Source organism: Agelaius tricolor, unplaced genomic scaffold (assembly GCF_023055355.1).
Source record: "Agelaius tricolor isolate 1412-34295 unplaced genomic scaffold, bAgeTri1.0.p SCAF_38, whole genome shotgun sequence".
Lineage (NCBI taxonomy): Eukaryota > Metazoa > Chordata > Aves > Passeriformes > Icteridae > Agelaius > Agelaius tricolor.
Genome location: NW_027269298.1, coordinates 1,143,012 through 1,161,309, shown reverse-complemented (window position 1 = coordinate 1,161,309; position 18,298 = coordinate 1,143,012). Strand labels below are relative to the sequence as shown.

Here is an 18,298-nt window from a genome sequence, read left to right as displayed (position 1 = left end):
GGCTCACATCTCCTGGGGCCAGCAGCCCACACCCCACACCATCAGCTAGGACTGAAACAGTGTTTAGGAACAGCCTCCATCTTCACCATGTGCAGAGAGGCCACGTCCTGCTCTTGCTGCTTGAGGGGCTGGACACCAGGGCAAGACTGGACCTTCAGGGCTGGACATTGGCCTTCTGGCATTGCTGCATCCAGACAACCTCCCTTCTATGGTCCAAGGCCAGGCAGGGAGGTGTCCAAGCCTTGGGAATTCTCCCACACACTGAAGGAAGCTGCTTTCTTCAGGCACAGCTAATATTTAGCTACAAAACACCTTCATGAATCAATAAGAGTGCAGAGAGACCAAGTGGATTAAAATAACAGACAAACAAAGAAAAAGACTATTTCAGTTTAATAATGGTTAATGCTGGGGTGCCCCACACCCTCCCCAGCCCAAGGAATCCCTCCCTGCACCCTGGTGGGACCCTTGCTGGCCACTGTCACCCAGTTCATCCTCCCACCCCCCACATTTGGGGACTGACAGTGGCCAAGGCCATCCAAACACACCCAAAGCTGTATTTGTTCTGGGATTTGGGACCTGATTGCAGGAGATTGGTGGGACATCTTATCCCCTCAGGATCCTGACCCTCCTGCTGAGTCAGGGCCCGGCCCTGGGTCAAAGGAACGCAGCTGAGAGGGGAAGGGGTGTCTGGGAGGGACAGAAGAGGTACAAGCTCAGCATTCCCTGAGCCACGCGCCCCACCGATGGGGTGGGGAGGGACAGGAGGAGAAACGCGTCCCCTCCTGCCCCTGGGCTGTGTCAGTAGGGGTAGGGCGAGACGGAGATGAGGAGGAGGAAGGTGCTGGGTGCTCGCTGCCCGTCCGGGAGCAGCGCCTGCACCTGGAGCCGGTGGGTGCCGGGCTCCCGCAGCGGCCGCAGGGTGGAGATGATGCCCCGGCCCCGCTCGCTGCGGAGGGCGAAGGGGCTGTCGGGCTCCGGCTCCAGCAGCCTGAACACGGGGCGGTGGCGCAGGGCGGTGGCCGGGGCGAGGCGCAGCACGTCCCGGCGGGCAGCGATGCCCAGGGGCAGGGGCAGCAGCTGGTACTGCAGCGTGGGGGGACCGGCCGGGCCGCAGAACGGGGGGCAGCGACCCACGCACAGCCTGCGTGAGAGATGGGCAATGCGGGATGTGCGGGGTGCCGGAGAGCGGGCAGGACACGCGGGGGGGCGTGGTGGGATGGGGAGAGCGGGATGGGCACTGCCAGCCCCACAGCACGACTCACCCTGGGCTGGAGCCTCGCCGGTACCCAGCCGGGCACGGCACGTCCGTGCAGAGGGCACCTCCGCGAGTGTTGAAGCACATCTGGCTCGAGCCACACTGGATCGTGCCCTCCATGCACTCATCCACATCTGCAGGGAGAGAGGGGACAGCTCTGGGGTGGCTGAGATGGGGGTTCAATCCCCAGCTCCCCCAGCCTCCCACATCTGCCTGGACCCTGAGGCAGTGAGACACGAGCACTGAGTGTGGAGAGCTGAGGCTGGGAGCAACCATCCTGAGAAAGGAGAAAGACTTGCAGCCCCAAAAAGGTGACACCCAGGGCACCATGGGGACGGGGCACCCCCCTGGCACCCCTGCACTGACCTTGGCAGGTTTTCCCATTGGACAGCAGCCGATAGCCAGTGGGGCAGAGGCAGCTGTAGCTGCCCGGGCTGTTCCTGCACTCGTGCTGGCACTGGTTCAGTGTCTGACACTCGTCGAGATCTGTGGGATGAGAGGGGTGAAGGCAAGAGGGGAGGATCAGCCCCTCCGGTGCCACTGCCTTGGGCCAGCCTGGCTCTCACCTCCCCTTCCCAGCACAGCAAAGACCACAGGGCACAAAGTGGTGACAGGGCAGCAAGAAGGACACCAGGTTCCTTTTGGGGACAAAGCAATCTCTGAACTCCCTTCAACACCCTTTCCCAAGCACGCTCACCAGCGCAGGTGCCATTCCTCCTGATGTAGCCCGTGGGGCAGGGGGGGGCCCGGGCTCCCCTCCCTGCATCCTTGGCCACACGGCGCAGGGCCAGCTGGCTGTACCAGGACCGTCCCCGTGGGCGGCCGCTCGGGCCCTGCCGGCTCAGGGGAGCGTCCCGGGGCTCGCTGCTCGCGGTGTCCCCTCCCTCCATCCCCGCCGTGCCGCACCGCCCGCCCGGCAGCACGGCCTGGCCGCCGGGGCACAGGCACTCGTAGGAGCCCCGCAGGTTGCGGCACTCGAAGGCACACGGTGGGGGGAAATTCAGGCACTCATTGATATCTGGGGAGGAAAGAGGTGGGGAGCTGCAGCTGGATGGGGGAGCTGAGGCTGGAATAGGGCAGAGGGAGGTGACCACGGGCCCTGAGAGCCCAGCTCGTACCCAGGCATGGCCAGCCCGTGCCCAGCGTGCGGTAGCCGGGCGGGCAGGAGCAGCTGTAGGAGCCAGCAATGTTCTGGCAGACCTGGTTGTAGCGGCAGCCGTGGGAGCCCTCGGTGCATTCATCAACATCTGGGCAGAGAGCACAGGGTTGGGGGGACAGGGAAGTGCCACCAGGTGCCCCTTGCCATCCTCGTGGCCCCTCAGGAGGGTCCGTACCCACGCAGTACAACTGCCCAGGGTCTGGGGTGAATCCCAGCGGGCACTGGTCTCTGTCAGCCCCTGTGAATCGAGCAGAGAGAATGTAACGTGTCACTGCAGGGACATGGCCTTTGCACCCTCGCAGACACCCAGAACTGACCACAGATCTCCATCCCCACGCTGGGGACTCCCCTGCTCACCTGCGTCAAGCCAGGCACGGAGCTGGAAGCGGAGCTCCTGTTTGGCTGGGTCATAGGAGGCTGTGATGGCTCTGGCCCGCAGCTGCTGCACGCGGGGGGGCTGTGGGCCCACGGGGGGGTCGAACACGATGGTGTGGTTGCAGTGGGCACGGAGGAGGCGCCCATCCCGCAGGAAGCTCTGCACCGAGCCCCCGGAGAGCTGCCCCGCGCCCGTCCGCACGTAGCGCTCGCTGAAATCCTGGGGAGAGGCAGGGACGGGGGTCAGACCATGGACCCGCCGTGCTCCCGGCATGGCAGTCGTGGTTCCCATGGGGATAACGGGCAGTGGCAGCACCTGCAGCAGCAGCACGGCATCGCCCAAGCCCTCGGGCACGGAGCCGCTGATGACGCTGTCCAGCCGCAGAGCGCCAGCGCCACCCGCGCCCCGCGCCAGGTGGGTGACCCGCAGGAGCTCCCCTGCCAGGACGGGAACAGCGATCAGCACCCCACAGCACCCCACACACACAGCTCCACTCTGGAGCAGCGTGGTGCACGGGGGAGGTGGAGGCTGAGCTGACCAGGCTGTGCTGTCAGGGACCCCTCACCTGTGGCAAAGCGCAGCAGGGACTCGTGCTGGAAGGTGCCCTGCGTGAGCAGGAGCCCGTTCTGGGCTGCCCCGCGGGCCTGGGCCAAGGACCAGTAAATGGGGGCAATGATGGTCACCAGCACCCGCATCAGTGGCCCTGGGAACGGGGAAGGAAGGGTTTCACCATGGAGCCAGAGCCTTCCTGGGGGGCACCCGGGCTGCCCCATGTCACAGACATCTTTTATGAAAAATCCTTTCCTTAAGATTTTTTCTCCTGAGAAGCTGAGAAGCCTCAATAACAAAATGCAAACAATTGTTATCTGCTGCTGTGGAATGCAACAGGTGCATCTGGTCTCGTGTGGTTGTTTCTGATTAATGGCCAATCACAGTCCAGCTGGCTCGGACTCTCTGTCCCAGCCACAAACCTTTGTTATCATTCTTTCTTTTTCTATTCTTAGCCAGCCTTTTGATGAAATCCTTTCTTCTATTCTTTTAGTATAGTTTTAATATAATATATATAATAAAATAATAAATCAAGCCTTCTGAAACATGGAGTCAGATCCTCATCTCTTCCCTCATCCTGAGACCCCTGCAAACACCGTCACAGTCCCATCCCTCCTTGCTCACAGTGGAAGGTTTGGGGGAAAAAAGGTTTGCTCTTGGGGGGACAAAAAAAAGAAATAAAAACCTTTCCCCCAAGATTTACATCTGACAGAGGTCAAAACTCTCACAAGGGTGAGGGTAGAAATGTGCACCCACCTATGGCAGGTGGGATGCTCCCAATGCTGCTCTGGAGGGTGGTGGTGCTGGACTGAGAGTCCCCCAGCACGCTGGCATCAAGGCTGGACACACCGAGCTCGTGGCCATTGATGGCACCGACCAGGCTGCCCCGCACCTGGTGCAGCTCCCCTGGGGCAAATGGGATCAGGGTCAGGCAGCAGCACTGGCACTGCACTCCCTTAGCCTGACTCCCCTCTCCCTCTCACTAATTTGCATGTCAAAAAAAATCCTGTTTTCTGGAGGTGAAAGCAGCCAGAGCAAGGCAGGCAGTGTCCCTGCCTGGCTGCAGCTGTCCCCAGGGACCCCATGGCTCCAGGCACAGTGCCACGTTGACAAGGGATGTTGTGAGTGTGGCCCTGTGCCTCGTCACACCAACAGGCACTGACACCCCCAAACCCTGCTCTGTATCAGCCTCGAGGTCCTGGCAGAGCCCCAAGCTTTTATTTGCTTCTCCAGCGTGCCTGGCAGCGAAATGCCACCAGCCACACAAGGGCACATGGGGCACCTGGCACTTCCTCCAGCCTGGCTCTCTGCTCCCGAGGGCCAGCAGGCCAGGATGTGTCTGTGCACTCAGCAGGGCCCCTGGGAGCGGGGAATTTAATCACGGGCAGCTAAGGCAGGAAGGCTGAGGAGAGGCAAGGGAGGGAGAGGCTGCTCGGGACAGGGCCTGCTTGCGCTCAGGGCTCCAGCTGAGCAGCGCAGGAGAGGACAGGACAAAGCAGAGTTTGAGTCACAGGGGCGGAGCAAGCAAGGCAATGTCACTCCACAGCACCAGGCTGGAGGTCTCACCCTGCTGGAACAGCCCTGCAGGCAGCCCCGGCCCCGGGGCAGGGCAGGCACCCACCTCGGACACCCAGCGAGGCGTGGGCGACAGCAGCGCCCAGGGCATTGCGGGCCAGGCAGGAGTAGCTGCCGGCGTCGCGGTGGGCGACAGAGGGCAGCAGCAGGGTGGCGTTGGGCAGGACACGAGCCTGGGGACCCTCGAGCAGGGGCTCCCCGTCCCGCTGCCACTCCACGGAGGGCGTGGGCTCCCCTGACACCGCACAGTGCAGCAGCGCCTGCTGCCCGGCAGGGACCCTCAGCTCTGCTGGTGTCACTGTCACCACCGGGGCACCTGGGCAGACAAAGGGGTGCAGGTAGTGATGCGGCACTCCCCACAGGGCAGGGGGAGTTAGAGAGGCTTAGAGGTGATGGAGTTTGCAGTCCCTTAAAATAAGGGTGCAGAGGGGGACCAGCACTCACTCTGCAGAACGAGGGTGACAACTTTTGCCGCTGTCCCTGCCTCATTCTCTGCCACACACCGGTACTGCCCCACATCGGTGCTCTACAGGACCAACAGCATCAGCACGGCCTTTTCCTTTGCCAGGAAAGCAGCCTGAAATGTGCCAGCACCCCCCGGGCCCCGCTCACCCTCACAGCACGGATGGCCAGGGAGCCGTTCTGCAGCTGGTGCAGGCGCCCCCGGGCCACCACGGGCTCCCCGTCCTTGCTCCAGCGGATGAGGGGCTCAGGGTGACCCTGGGCAGGGCAGTGAAGGAGGACATCACCTCCGGAGCGCTCCACCTGGTACGTGCTGGCGTCCCCCTGTATGACGGGTGCCTCTGGGAAAGGGAAAGGGGTGGCAGAGGAGCGGAAGTGGCCGGGTGTTGGAGCTCAGTGCATCCCTCTGGGTGTCCAGAGGTGTTGAGGACCCCGCCGGGGGGGCTCAGAGACCCTGGCACACAGCCCAGAGCACCTGGGGATTTGATTTTGACCCCTGGAGCAAGTTGCCAGCTTTGTATGAGGACCTGAAAGTCACAGAGGTTTGAATGGTGTAATAATAAAATTATCACAGGGTGAAAATGTTGATTTTGGGATTTTTGGCATGGGGGTTATGGGGACAATATGGAGGAACTTGGGCGTGTCCTGCCTTTCTTCTTCTTGGTCTCCATTTTCTGCAGTGATGTTGGCACTTGGGGATTGGTTTAGAGTAGCAGTGCACTGTCTAACGTAGGTGATAGGTATTGGGAAGTAATTGTAAATACGTTATACATAGTTTGTGGTATAATAAGACAACATCACCTTTGGGGCGGTCAGAGCGCCTGTGGCTGCCCTGCTGAGCAGATCTCGGCTGGGCAGAAAGAAAATTTTATAGATAAGAATTAATAACAACCTCAAGACCGAAAAATGAAGAGTCCAGTCCAGACTCGTTCTTCAGTTGCGTGGGCTGAAGCAGAGACATCCTGCACATCTCGGGGCAGCAATTAACAACCAAAACCCGAGAGCCGGGCTACCCAGTTTCCCTGCCAGCACCTACCTGTGACAGAGACGAGGACAGCGGCCCTGATGGCCCCGGCGCTGTTCTCGGCGTGGCAGACGTAGGTGCCGCTGTCCGAGGGCGCGGCCGCCTCCCGCCGCAGGATGCTCCGCCCGCTGTGCCCCGAGGCGACACCTGCGGGGTGCAAACCCCCAAAAATCGGGTTGGCGATCAGCTGGCTACAACCCCGCACGGCCAGACGTGCTGGCACCCCGGGGACCCTGAAAGGTGGGACAAGGGTGGCACCAGGATGGCATCTCCCCCATGTTCAGCATCGCCCGCCCAGGTACCAGTGAGGAGCTGCCCGTTGGCCATCCAGGAGACGCGGGGCTGGGGGCTGCCCGCTGCGGCACACAGCAGCTCCAGCCTCTCGCCCCGGCTCAGGGTGATGTCTGCGGGCAGCTGGGTGAAGGTGGGCAGGGTGTGGATGGAGAGGGAGAGCCGGCGAACGGCCCTCCCAGCGGAGTTCACCGCCGTGCACGAGTAGCTCCCAGCATCCCCTTCCTGTGCGAGGATGAGAGGGAATCACCCTGAATCTGGGCTGAGCTACAGCTCTGCTGGCTCTTGTGCACCTAAAAAGTCACAGTTTGGGCAGAGCCACTTTTTCCAGCCCGCATCAGCAACCTCACACTGCCCCAACCCTCCAGTTTGCAGCACAGGGCTGCACGGGGCTCTCCCTCTGCCAGATGTATTCACAATCAACCAAAAGCTCTTCGGCAGCAGAAGCCACTCGTTCCTCATCACTGCAACCTCTCAGCAGCCCTAGGGGATGGTGCTCACCTGGACATCCCGGAGCAGCAGCTCCCCGGAGGGCAGGACCGTGGCCTTCCCGCCGCGCAGCAGCGCTCCCTCCCGGCTCCAGGACACGCGGGGCTCGGGGACACCGCGGGCGGCGCAGGGCAGCAGCACCTCCAGCCCCTGCAGCACCTCCAGCTCCAGGGGCCCGGCAGCAATGGTGGGGGGCACTGGATGGGACAGAAAAGCAGGGACAGCAAGGATGGGGGCACTGGATGGGGCAGAAAAGCAGGGACAGCAAGGATGGGGGCACTGGATGGGGCAGAAGGGCAGGGACAGCAAGGATGGGGGCACTGGATGGAGCAGAAGGGCAGGGACAGCAATGATTGGGGCACTGGATGGGGCAGAAGGGCAGGGACAGCAATGGTGGGGGGCACTGGATAGGGCAGAAGGGGCAGGGACTTGCTCACAGCTCAGCAGCCACGTTTTGCTGAGAGGCGCTGAGCAGAGCGGGCAGCACCGGGGCTCTGATCGATCGCTGCTGTACCTTGCACAATGAGCCTGGTCCTCCCCGCAGCGGTGCCCGAGGGGTTGCGGGCCATGCACAGGTAGGTTCCGGCGTCCTCTGGGGCTGCTCGGAGGAGCCGGAGCTGCCCCCTGGGGAGCACCTTCAGCCCAGACCCTGGCAGAAATGAGGGACAGGATGGGGCAGCACAGCTGAGCCAGGACACGGGTGGACGATGTGCAGGGACTGCTTCCCCTACGGAAGCGCCTCTTCCCAAGGAGTCTCCATGGAACAGCTCCAGCGGCCACCACACCCACCAAGGACAGCAGCCAGCAGGACCCATGCACAGCGACAAACCCCTGGCATCTAAACCTCCCCTTAGGTAAAGGCTGGCAGCACCAGGGGGCCGGCAGCAATGGTGGGGGGCACTGGATGGGGCAGAAGGGCAGGGACAGCAATGATGGAGGGCACTGCATGGGGCAGAAGGGCATGACACCCCCAAACCCTGCTCTGTATCAGCCTCAAGGTCCTGGCAGAGCCCCAAGCTTTTATTTGCTCCTCCAGCGTGCCTGGCAGCGAAATGCCACCAGCCACACAAGGGCACATGGGGCACCTGGCACTTCCACCAAGCGGACAGCAGCCAGCAGGATCCATGCACAGTGACAAACCCCTGGCATCTAAATCTCCCCCTAGCTAAAGGCTGGCAGGTCATGCGGGCTCTGCCAGCCCCCAGCTCGCTCCTGCTCACCTCCAGTAATGCCAACACCATCCTTTTGCCAGGTGACCTCCGGCCGGGGGATGCCTGTGGCCTCACAGGACAGCACCACGCTGGAATTCACCATCACCATCACCATGCCAGGCAGGGGCTTCAGGGCAGGGGGCTCTGTGAAGGCAGGGAAGCTCTACCCCGGGCAGAGGGCGCAGGACCCGCAGCAGCAGCAGCCCGGAGCTGTGCTTACCGTGCACTGTGAGCCAGAGGTGCTTGCGGGCCGTGCCCGCGGCGCTCCGAGCCGTGCAGGTGTAGCGGCCGGAGTGGGCGGGCAGCGCCTGCCGGATCTCCAGGGCTCCTGCAAAACAGCAGCAGGCAGAGGGGAGGCGGCGGCAGGGCTGGCAGGGAGCCCCGTCCCCGCGGGGCTGTGCTGGGCCCGGCTGTACCTCGGGGCAGGACGCGGTAGCCGCCGCCTCTGCTGCCCAGCTGAGCCCCCCCCTTGCTCCAGGACACCGTGGGCGGGGGCACGCCCGAGGCGTAGCAGGTGAGGACTGCAGGGGACAGCCGGGTGACAACCACGTCCGTGAGGTCGTCAGCGATGGTGGGGGGCACTGCAGGAAGGAGGGAGGGAGGTTGTGAAAAATCCTTTCCTTAAGATTTTTTTTTTCCTGAGAAGCTGAGAAGCCTCAGGAACAAAATGTAACCAATGGTTATCTGCTGCTGTGGAATGCAACAGGGGCATCTGGGATTGGTCTCATGTGGTTGTTTCTAATTAATGACCAATCACAGTCCAGCTGGCTCGGACTCTCTGTCCCAGCCACAAACCTTTGTTATTATTCCTTCTTTTTCTATTCTTAGCTAGCCTTCTGATGAAATCCTTTCTTCTATTCTTTTAGTATAGTTTTAATATAATATATATAATAAAATAATAAATCAAGCCTTCTGAAACATGGAGTCAGATCCTCATCTCTTCCCTCATCCTAAGACCCCTGTGAACACGGTCACAGGAGGTGGGCAGGGCTGCATGGCAAATGTTGAAGAGGATTCTGTCCATGTTGTTATGGGCATGAGTATTTTTCTTCCCCTCTTGTCCACGCCCAAGCCCAGCTCTTGGGTGGGCACCCACCCAGTGTGGGGCTGGAGCACATCCCTGTCACAGCCAAGGTGGTGACAGACCCTGGGAAAGCCACTCTCAGCAAGACCCCCAGCCCCAGGAGCTCACCATGGACAGACACCAGGAAAGTCTTTCGAGCCTCTCCAGCAGCGTTGGTGGCGATGCACTCAAACCTGCCCTCATCCCTGGGAGTGGGGCTGGAGATGAGCAGTGACCCTAAGGACTGCAGACTGTGCAGGCAGAGCACGCACCAGGATCAGCCCTGCGCCCCAGGGAGCAGCAGGGGTGGCAAACCCCACCCTAGAGGGGAGCCCTTTGGTGTACAGGTACCTGTAGGTGCCGGGTGGGAGGTGCAGGCTCAGGGGATGACCATCCTTCTCCCACCTGATGTGGGGCTCAGGGGACCCCCAGGCATCACAGCCCAGCGTGGCTGGCTGCTGAGCCAGCAGGGTGAGGTTGGAGGGCCCAGGTGCGATGGCAGGAGGGACTGTGGGAGGGCATGGCAGCCATGAGCAGTGCTGGGTGGCAGGAGGGTGAGCCCAGGAGGGATCCATCTGACTCTCCTGCTTACCCAGGACGTGGAGGTCCAGGCCTTGCCGGTCAGAGCCAGCAGGGCTGGATGCCATGCAGAGGTAATGACCCAAATCCTGGGCCTGGACAGGGTCAATTTGCAGGGAGCCACCTGGCAGGAGCTGCAGTCTGAGGAGGGAGAGAAGGTGAACCCTGTGGGAGCTCTGCATGGCCAGGCTGCATCACACAGGGAGCAGGGGTTGGGAAGGTGTCAAGTGCCACTATAGCCACGTGCAGCTCTTGCCCTAAGCTGGTGCAAGGACAGAGCACAGCAATTCACAGGGTGACTGGCACACTAATCACCTACTGCTGTGGAGGCTGGCACGACCTGAGTGCCAGCTCTTGGTGCCACCAACCCACAGAGCCTCATACCTGTCACTGCCAGGCAGGGGCAGGAGCTGGCCGTCCTTGCGCCACGTCACCCGGGGCACGGGCCACCCCTGTGCCCGGCAGGGCAGCACAGCCGAGCTGTTCAGCAGCACCTTCACCTCCTGGGGGCCCGCCTGGATCTCAGGGGCCACTGTGGCAGCACCCAGAGACAGCACTGAGAGTGTGGGACAAGGCTGGGGGAGGGAGGGCACCAGCACAGAGCAGCACTGGGGGCTGTCCAGCCCTGCCACCCCTTCACCCCACCATAAGATACCCGATAACATCCCAAATCCTGGATTTAATGGGAAGGGAAGGGAAGGGAAGGGAAGGGAAGGGAAGGGAAGGGAAGGGAAGGGAAGGGCTCACCGTGAACCCGCACCCGGCCGTGGGGGCCGCTGTCCCCGGGGGTGGCCCTGCAGCTGTACTCGCCCCCATCTGCCGCAGCCACCGCCAGCACCTGCAGGAAACGCCCCTGGGCCAGGAGCTGCCTGCGGGCATCCTCCTAAAAGCACCGGGAGCCGTCAGCAGGGACCCAGCATCAGCCCCAGCACAGCCCCGTGCTGCTGGTGACTGTGGCCAGGCTCTGACCATGAGTGTCCCTGTCCCCTCACAGGTACCTGCAGCACGGAGCCCTCCCGGTGCCACTCGATGCTGGGGTGGGGCTCAGCACCCTCTGGGCACTCCAGGAGGAGCTGCCCCCCTGGCACAGCCGTGATGATGGGGATCTCCCCGGCGCTGGCAGTGCTGGGGGGTGCTGTGGGACACGGCCCGGGGGTGTCAGGGTGGGCTGGACACCCCCATCCCTGTCCCCATAAGTCATGCATAGGCCCCCACTCTGTAGGACTGTCACTGCGCTACAGATGCCTCTTTTGGAGCCCACACCAATCCCAAAAAGGGGGTCCTGGTTCCAGCCCCCCTGCAAGCCCCCTCCTGGCTGCTCTGCTGGGATCACACTACCTTGGATGCTGACATGGAAGCTCCTGCTGTCCTCCCCTGCAGGGCTAGTGGCCAGGCAGGTGTACAAGCCAGCATCAGCCACCTGCACAGCCAGGAGAGGGAAAAAGTGAGGCACAGAAAGAAAACCCAGGCAGGGAGAAAAAAACGGAACTCCTACCTCAGTGCTGTCAATGTGGAGGGTGCTCTCATTCCCTGTCACGAGCGAGGGCCCTGCCAGCAGCTGTCCATCCTTCTCCCAGGTGACAGTGGGCATGGGGACACCCATCACCACACACCTGAGCCCTAGAGGGGTGCCCACAGCAATGGATATCTCAGTGGGATGGGACCCAGCCTCGACACGGGGTGGCTCTGCAAGGCACACAGCAAGGCAGGAGGGCTCATCCCCTCATTGCTCCTAAAAAATTGGCTCAGCTGCCCTTCCCAAATCCCAGAGGGATGACACGCACCCATCACCACGAGGTGGAAGGCTTTGCTGACCTCCCCCACTTCATTCACCACCAGGCATGAGTAAATGCCTGCATCAGCTGGTGCCACGGCCACCAGGCTCAGCTGTGGGCCCGCAGGCACCTGGGCCCTCTGCTGCCCCAGGGGCTCTCCGTTCTTCAGCCAGGTCACTGACGGTGCTGGGGACCCGGTGGCTTTGCAGGTGAAAGTGACATCGGAGCCCTCGGCCACCATCTGCTCCTCACTGCTCTCAGGGCTCTCCAGGACAGGGGGCACTGGGGAGAAAAGGCAGGTCCTGGACACCGGGGGTGGGTTTGGCCACTCCCTACTGTCCTGAGTGTCACAGACATCTTTTATGAAAATCCTTTCCTTAAGATTTTTTCCTCCCGAGAAGCTGAGAGGCCTCAGGAACAAAATGTAACCAATGGTTATCTGCTGCTGTGGAATGCAACAGGTGCATCTGGGATTGGGCTCATGTGGTTGTTTCTAATTAATGGCCAATCACAGTCCAGCTGGCTCAGGCTTTCTGTCCCAGACACAAGTCTTTCTTATTCATTCTTTCTTTTTCTATTCTTAGCCAGCCTTCTGATGAAATCCTGTCTTTTAGTATAGTTTTAATATAATATATATAATAAAGTAATAAATCAAGCCTTCTGAAACATGGAGTCGGATGATCCCCATCTCTTCCCTCATCCTCGGGCCCCTGTGAACACGGTCACATCCTGCGAGCAGCCAGAGGTGGCTCAGTCCCCCTGCAGGAGGCTCTGGGGCTGCTCCGGGGCTGCTCCTGCTTTGCTCCCACCCCAGCAGTGGAGGAATGGCTCGGGACTGCTCGGGAACGGGTGCCATGCACAGAGTGTGCTCTGCCAACAAAAGCAGTGCCCAGGTGCCCCTGCCGTGCCCTCCCAGCCCCTGCCCTGTACCCTGGATCTGCAGGACGAAGCTGTGATCGGCCACTCCCGCCCGGCTGGAGACGATGCAGGTGTAGAGTCCAGCGTCGGAGAGCTGAGCCTGAGAGATCCTAACGTGGGATGGGACACGGGGATGGGGAGGCGACATCAGCTCCGGGTGCCCGCCTGCTCCCCAGGGTGACACTGGAGGGTGCCGCAGTGTCCCGAGCACCAGCCCCAAAGCCTGACCGTGGCCGCAGGGTCGCTTCTCACCGGAGGACGTGCCCAGCCGAGAGCAGGGTGACACGAGGGGACAGGCGGAGGGGCAGCCCGTCCTTCAGCCAGCTCACATGCAGCGGAGGGGACCCCCGTGCCCAGCACTGCAGCGTCACCGCGGCGGACAGGACTGCGCGGGCCGCCTCCGGCCCACCATGGGCGCCTCCCTCGATGCTGGGAGGGACTGGGAGAGGGGACACAGGGGCTGCTGGGGCGGTCGGGGCGGGGTGGCCCCGCACTCCCCGCAGCTCCCAGCCCTGCTCACCCAGCACGTTCAGCGTGTGCAGCCGCGCGTCCTCGCCCAGGCTGTTCCGGGCCACGCACGTGTAAGCCCCGGAGTCGGCGGCTCGCAGCCCCTCCAGGAGCAGGGCGCTGCCATCGGGGGACACCCTGCGTGGGGAGGGCGGGACGGTGACCCGGGTGCCCATCCCGTGGGGCACAAGTGCTCTGTGTGCTCAGTTTACAGCCAAGGATGAGGATTCTGGGCACACTGCAAGGTCAGGGACCCTGCAGGGTGACAGTGGCCATCCCAGACTCCCAGGTTTACCCCAACATGACATTCTCCCAGCAAAGAGCAGGGATGAGCACATCCCAGACCAAGCAACAGGAAGAAGCAGCACAGCTCACCGTGCCCTGCCCAGCAATTTTGCCCATGAGGACACTTGGGCATCCCCCCAAGACTCACCGGGCGTGTGAGGGCGGCTGCAGCCCCAGGGGCCGCCCGTCCTTCAGCCAGGAGATGTGAGGGCTGGGCTGCCCCTCTGCCCGGCACTCCAGCCTCACCCTGCTGCCCTCCAGCACGCTGTGCTCGCTGGGGTCCCCTGCACCGCTGATCCGGGGGGGCACTGCACGAGGGGAGAGGGAGGCTGAGGAGGAGGAGCAGGGGGAGGAAGGCTCGCCTCTGAGGCTCCACAGGCTGCCTCGGGGAAGCCCTACCTCGCACCAGCACCATGAAGTCCTTGCGTGTCTCGGCCCCCAGGCCCTGTGCCAGGCAGGTGTATCGGCCCTGGTGGAAGGGCTGCAGGGGGCTGAGCAGGAGCTGGGCCGCCCTGGACACCAAACCCTGCTCTGGGCTCATCTCTGCAAAGAGACACGGTGAGGGGGGCTGAGCAGGGCTCCTCCACTCAGCCCTCCCCAGGCTCATTGCTGAGCTTTGCCCCCAGACCCAGGTTTGGGGACACTGTTAAAGCAAAGCAGGGTTTTTGCAGAGTTAACTGCTGGAGCTTTACAGGAGAAAAGAGACACTGGCTTGGGGGCAAACCCCTGTCCCAGCAAGCACCCAAAGGGCTGGTCCCCAGAGAGCTCACCCCCTGCATATCCCTCCATCATGCCCACATCCCATGGCTTTGAGCCTCAGGAATGAACCTCAGGTCTCCTGAAAGCTTGCAGGGAACAGGCCAGACCCTTCATGCTCTGTTCCCTCCCTGTGCAGCCCTGAGGGTCTCTTGCAGTGGGGTTAGAAGTTGGGAAACTGAGGCAGGGCTGCTTGGAGGGGAGCAGCAGGGAGGCTGGCTGGGGGTGGCAGGCTGGCATAGAGATCCCCTGCACACACACCCAGCAGGTGCCCGTCCTTCAGCCAGGTGACAGAGGGCACAGCCACACCGGTGACAGGGCAGCTCAGCACCAGGGGTGTCCCCATGTCAGCTTCCAGCGTCTCCTGCTGTGGGTCTTGGGTGCCTGGGGGTTCTGAGGAGGATGAGCAGGACAGGGGTGTGAGACAGAGCAGAGCTCACTGTCAGCTCCTCAGTGTGGGCTCGGGGGAGAGCTCCCGGCTGAGCCCACAGCACTCACCATGGATGGTGAGGATGAAGCTCTTCTGGTCCTGGCTGGCCACGTTCAGTGCCATGCACGTGTATGTGCCTGAGCTGGAGAGCTGCAGGTCAGGGAGCTGCAGCACCCGAGAGCCTGGAAGAAGTGGAGAGCAGGGAATCAGGACAGCCTGGAGCAGAACCAGGTGAATGATCCCCCAGCACCCGGCCAAGCTCCATGCAGAAGGAGTCTGGCCATGGAATTCCCATCTTTGAGATCCAAAGCCTTGCTGTGTCCTGCAGGAAGGGGCACTGAGCTCCCAGGAAGCAGCAGCGTGGAACTCTGCAGGATGCAGCCCTTGGTCCTCTCCAGAGAGGATCACTCAGCATTGTGTCATTAGCGTGTCATTAGTGTGTCATTAGCGTGTCACACAACACAGAGGCTGAGCTGGGGACCCACCGGGGCATCCAAAAAGGGGGATTAGGGGAGCAATGATCCTGGCTGATCCCAACACACCTCGGGTGACAGTCCCCTCCTCTCCGAGCCGCAGGACGTGGCCGTCCTTGTACCAGGTGATCTCTGTAGCCGGGTGGGGCTGGATGTCACACACGAGTGAGACGCTGCCATTGACAACGCCATCGACCTTCTCGGGGTCTGCAGCCTCACTCCAGGGAGATTCTGCTCCAGTGCACCCAAAAGACAGCGCCAGAGGGGAGCCATCACCGTGGGGGCTGATGCCTCCCCAGGAGGAAGCACACACGGAGCCTTTAGCCTGCTCAGCCTCCTCACACAGGGTGAGCGTGACCAGCACAAAGGGACAGAGGCAGCCTCGCAGTTCCAGAGCCAAAGGGAGCTCCAGTTGGTGGAGAAGGAGGAGGAGGGCAGTAAATCAGTGACCCAGGGAAGGGGAGATGCCTTACCCTGCACAGAGAGGGCAAAGTGCTTCTCAGCTGAGCCAGCTGGGTTCTCAGCCACGCACGTGTAACTCCCAGTGTCACCCACCTCCACCATTGCCACCTGCAGAGGGGGAGCAGAGCACCACTGAGGGCTGCCCCAAGCTGGGGAGGTGCTGGGGCTCCCACGGGGACCTTGGTGAGACCAGGGCAGCCACCTTTGTGAGGAAAGAATGCCCCATCCCCTCCATCCAATGTCCCCTGGGTCTCTCCCCAGCACAGGCACCTGCTATGGGGAACACCAACCTGCAGGAGAGTGCCACCCTCCAGGAGCTGGTGCCGTGGGCCAGCCTCTATGGGGACATCATTCCAGAGCCAGGACACCGTGGGCTCTGGGTGCCCAGTAGCTTCACACTCAAACTGGACAGTGCCATTGATGGTGGCCGTCACCTCCTCCTCCAGGTCCTCTGTGCCACCACGGATGGCTGGGGCAGCTGGGAGCAGCTGGTTATGGGGCTGCCACGTGCCTCAGCCCAGTGTCCCCTGTCCCTGTACTCACTGAGCACCTCCAGCTCGTAGTGCAGGCGGTCCCGGCCCGCAGCGTTGGCCGCCTCGCAGGTGTACCTGCCCCTGTGCTCCTCCTGCACCGCCTGCAGCTGCAGCACCCGGCCCCCTGTGGCACAGGACAGGGCACAGGGCCTGTGGGATATCCCCCAGCCCTGCCCCGTGCAGCCCCAGTGACTCAGAGGTCCCAGGGGTGCTGTGGGTGGTGGCAGCAGGAAGGGGACAGGATCCATCCTCCCCCATGCTATGGATGCTCTCAACCCACAAGGCTGCAGCAGGACCACCCCCAGGCCCCACAGGGGGGTTCACACCCACTGCCCATTACCTTGCAGCATCAGCACCCCCAGGCCAGGGGAGAGGGGCTCCCCATCCTTGTACCAGGTGAGCTGGGGGGGTGGGATGGCACTGGTGTCACAGTAGAGAGCGGTGGGCTGGCCAAGGACAGCCTGTCGGTGCTCTGTCACCTCCCCATCCTGGTCCTCCTCCCGATAGAAGATCTCAAGGGCTTCTTTGGGGCCTGTTTGCTGCTGGAAGATGGGGGGCACTGCGGGGACAGGCTGTGGTCAGCTGTGGGGAACAGGGACATTGACCCCCAGGTGCATGCACAGCATCTGCCCTCACTGCAGCTGAGGAGATGTTTGTTGTTTTCCAGCAGGCTTTAACTTTTTTTCCTGCTCACCCCTCTCTGCTCCCACAAGTGGCCCTGAGGACCCCTGCCCTTGCTGGGTGCTGGCTCTCTGCCCAGGGCTCACCTTGGATGTGCACAATGAAGTCCCTGTCATCTTCACCCACAGCATTGGTGGCCACACAGGTGTAGTGCCCTGAATCCGAGACACCAGCAGCTTGGATCTGGAGGACCTGCCCCTCACTGAGGATCTGGATGTGTTCAGAGCTTTCCAGAAGCTGAAGGGAAGAAAGAGAAGGGCAGGAGGAGGATTACACACCCAGGAGTGGGGCAGAGCCCAGCCAGCTGTGTAAAGGGTGTCCTCCCACTCCATCCAGCTGGGACAGTCCCCAAACCCAGCAGCTCCTCCCTGGTCACAGCTGGACCTCACCTGCTTGTCCTTGTACCAGTGGATGGTTGGCTCGGGCACAGCCCAGGTCTCACACTCCAACACCACTGTGCTGTTCACCCTGGCTTTCACCTCTTTCACAGCAAATTCCCCCAGAGGATCCTCTCTGGCAATCCAAGGAGGAACTGGTGGGGAAAGACAAAGGGAAGCAAAAGGCAGCCAAAGGAAGCAGCACTGGGCTGGTTACAGTGGTGGGGTGACTGCAGGAATTAGGGAGGATGTGGGGAGCTCCCTCACCCAGGACTTTCACAGCATAGCTCTTCACAGCCTCCCCATCCTCACTGGCCACCATGCAGCTGTAGGTGCCCGTGTCCTCCTCCTGGGCGTTCAGGATCTGCAGCCCGTGGCCACCTGGACAAAGGGGGTCTCCTGAGAGGGCTGCTGCTCACAGCCACAGCTCTCTCTCCCCATGCAGCACCTGAAGGCATCTCTAGGGACTTGCTGAGCACCTGCAAGCCTGGCTGAGGGGGCCTGATGCTCTTCTAGAGCCCAGTCCCAGGTTTGTAGAAACCAGCACTGAGAAGGCTCGTTATTATCAGAGGATGCAGCACTTGGAGGAGCAGCATCCAGCTGATCCCTGAGCCCTCAGGTCCTGCAGGATGATGATTTCTCACCTTCTCACTGTGCTGCACCCCTGCCAGACCAAGAAAAGGCCCAACTCCCACTCCCCAGGGCATGCACAACAAGGGGCCACCACAGTCATGCAGAGCCAGGGGACAGCAGCACGGTACCAGGGAGCAGGAGGACATTTCTGGATGCTTTGAGAGGAACCTGGTCCTTGAGCCAGGTGATGTTGGGAGATGGGTATGGCAGGGCCTCGCAGAGCAGGGAGATGGGGTTGTTGATGATCACTGTCACCTCTTCTGCAGAATCATCTTGAGCAGAGGTGGGACTGGCTGCAGAGACGTGGTTGTGTGTTAGATCAGCACTGGCACACACACTTCAGCTTCCCAGTGCTTCATCCCCCCTCCAGAGAGCACAATCCAAGTTCAGGGAGTTGGATTTGACCCAGCCTGTGCCAGCTTCAGACTCTGCCCT

General features: G+C 61.8%; 1 protein-coding gene across 6 annotated transcripts in view; it reads right to left on the bottom strand.

Annotated features, from left to right (window-relative positions):
* Nucleotides 1–372: 372 nt before the first annotated feature.
* Nucleotides 373–18,298, bottom strand: part of HMCN2 (hemicentin 2) — a 36,112-nt gene continuing 18,186 nt past the window's right edge. For 2 of the 6 annotated variants that reach the window (XM_071453990.1, XM_071453989.1), the window contains 45 exons: nucleotides 17,992–18,156; nucleotides 17,498–17,611; nucleotides 17,243–17,385; nucleotides 16,940–17,090; nucleotides 16,513–16,731; nucleotides 16,183–16,296; nucleotides 15,930–16,117; nucleotides 15,651–15,747; nucleotides 15,247–15,408; nucleotides 14,773–14,886; nucleotides 14,536–14,667; nucleotides 13,918–14,061; nucleotides 13,667–13,826; nucleotides 13,247–13,371; nucleotides 12,979–13,165; nucleotides 12,739–12,836; nucleotides 11,818–12,090; nucleotides 11,529–11,719; nucleotides 11,372–11,453; nucleotides 11,032–11,168; nucleotides 10,781–10,916; nucleotides 10,418–10,565; nucleotides 10,047–10,174; nucleotides 9,806–9,962; nucleotides 9,584–9,705; nucleotides 8,808–8,972; nucleotides 8,612–8,719; nucleotides 8,401–8,535; nucleotides 7,695–7,829; nucleotides 7,193–7,377; nucleotides 6,703–6,916; nucleotides 6,413–6,547; nucleotides 5,527–5,717; nucleotides 5,359–5,440; nucleotides 4,961–5,230; nucleotides 4,096–4,245; nucleotides 3,356–3,493; nucleotides 3,106–3,227; nucleotides 2,772–3,009; nucleotides 2,590–2,652; nucleotides 2,374–2,502; nucleotides 1,953–2,273; nucleotides 1,622–1,741; nucleotides 1,263–1,389; nucleotides 373–1,141 (listed from right to left, as the gene is read on the bottom strand). In XM_071453990.1, coding sequence (XP_071310091.1) covers nucleotides 799–1,141; nucleotides 1,263–1,389; nucleotides 1,622–1,741; nucleotides 1,953–2,273; nucleotides 2,374–2,502; nucleotides 2,590–2,652; nucleotides 2,772–3,009; nucleotides 3,106–3,227; nucleotides 3,356–3,493; nucleotides 4,096–4,245; nucleotides 4,961–5,230; nucleotides 5,359–5,440; nucleotides 5,527–5,717; nucleotides 6,413–6,547; nucleotides 6,703–6,916; nucleotides 7,193–7,377; nucleotides 7,695–7,829; nucleotides 8,401–8,535; nucleotides 8,612–8,719; nucleotides 8,808–8,972; nucleotides 9,584–9,705; nucleotides 9,806–9,962; nucleotides 10,047–10,174; nucleotides 10,418–10,565; nucleotides 10,781–10,916; nucleotides 11,032–11,168; nucleotides 11,372–11,453; nucleotides 11,529–11,719; nucleotides 11,818–12,090; nucleotides 12,739–12,836; nucleotides 12,979–13,165; nucleotides 13,247–13,371; nucleotides 13,667–13,826; nucleotides 13,918–14,061; nucleotides 14,536–14,667; nucleotides 14,773–14,886; nucleotides 15,247–15,408; nucleotides 15,651–15,747; nucleotides 15,930–16,117; nucleotides 16,183–16,296; nucleotides 16,513–16,731; nucleotides 16,940–17,090; nucleotides 17,243–17,385; nucleotides 17,498–17,611; nucleotides 17,992–18,156 — 7,058 coding nt within the window. In that variant the 3' untranslated portion in view covers nucleotides 373–798. Of the gene's footprint in view, nucleotides 1,142–1,262; nucleotides 1,390–1,621; nucleotides 1,742–1,952; nucleotides 2,274–2,373; nucleotides 2,503–2,589; nucleotides 2,653–2,771; nucleotides 3,010–3,105; nucleotides 3,228–3,355; nucleotides 3,494–4,095; nucleotides 4,246–4,960; nucleotides 5,231–5,358; nucleotides 5,441–5,526; nucleotides 5,718–6,412; nucleotides 6,548–6,702; nucleotides 6,917–7,192; nucleotides 7,378–7,694; nucleotides 7,830–8,400; nucleotides 8,536–8,611; nucleotides 8,720–8,807; nucleotides 8,973–9,583; nucleotides 9,706–9,805; nucleotides 9,963–10,046; nucleotides 10,175–10,417; nucleotides 10,566–10,780; nucleotides 10,917–11,031; nucleotides 11,169–11,371; nucleotides 11,454–11,528; nucleotides 11,720–11,817; nucleotides 12,091–12,738; nucleotides 12,837–12,978; nucleotides 13,166–13,246; nucleotides 13,372–13,666; nucleotides 13,827–13,917; nucleotides 14,062–14,535; nucleotides 14,668–14,772; nucleotides 14,887–15,246; nucleotides 15,409–15,650; nucleotides 15,748–15,929; nucleotides 16,118–16,182; nucleotides 16,297–16,512; nucleotides 16,732–16,939; nucleotides 17,091–17,242; nucleotides 17,386–17,497; nucleotides 17,612–17,991; nucleotides 18,157–18,298 lie in introns of those variants that run through there. The other 4 variants (XM_071453992.1, XM_071453991.1, XR_011683643.1 and 1 more) reach the window with 4 other exon arrangements.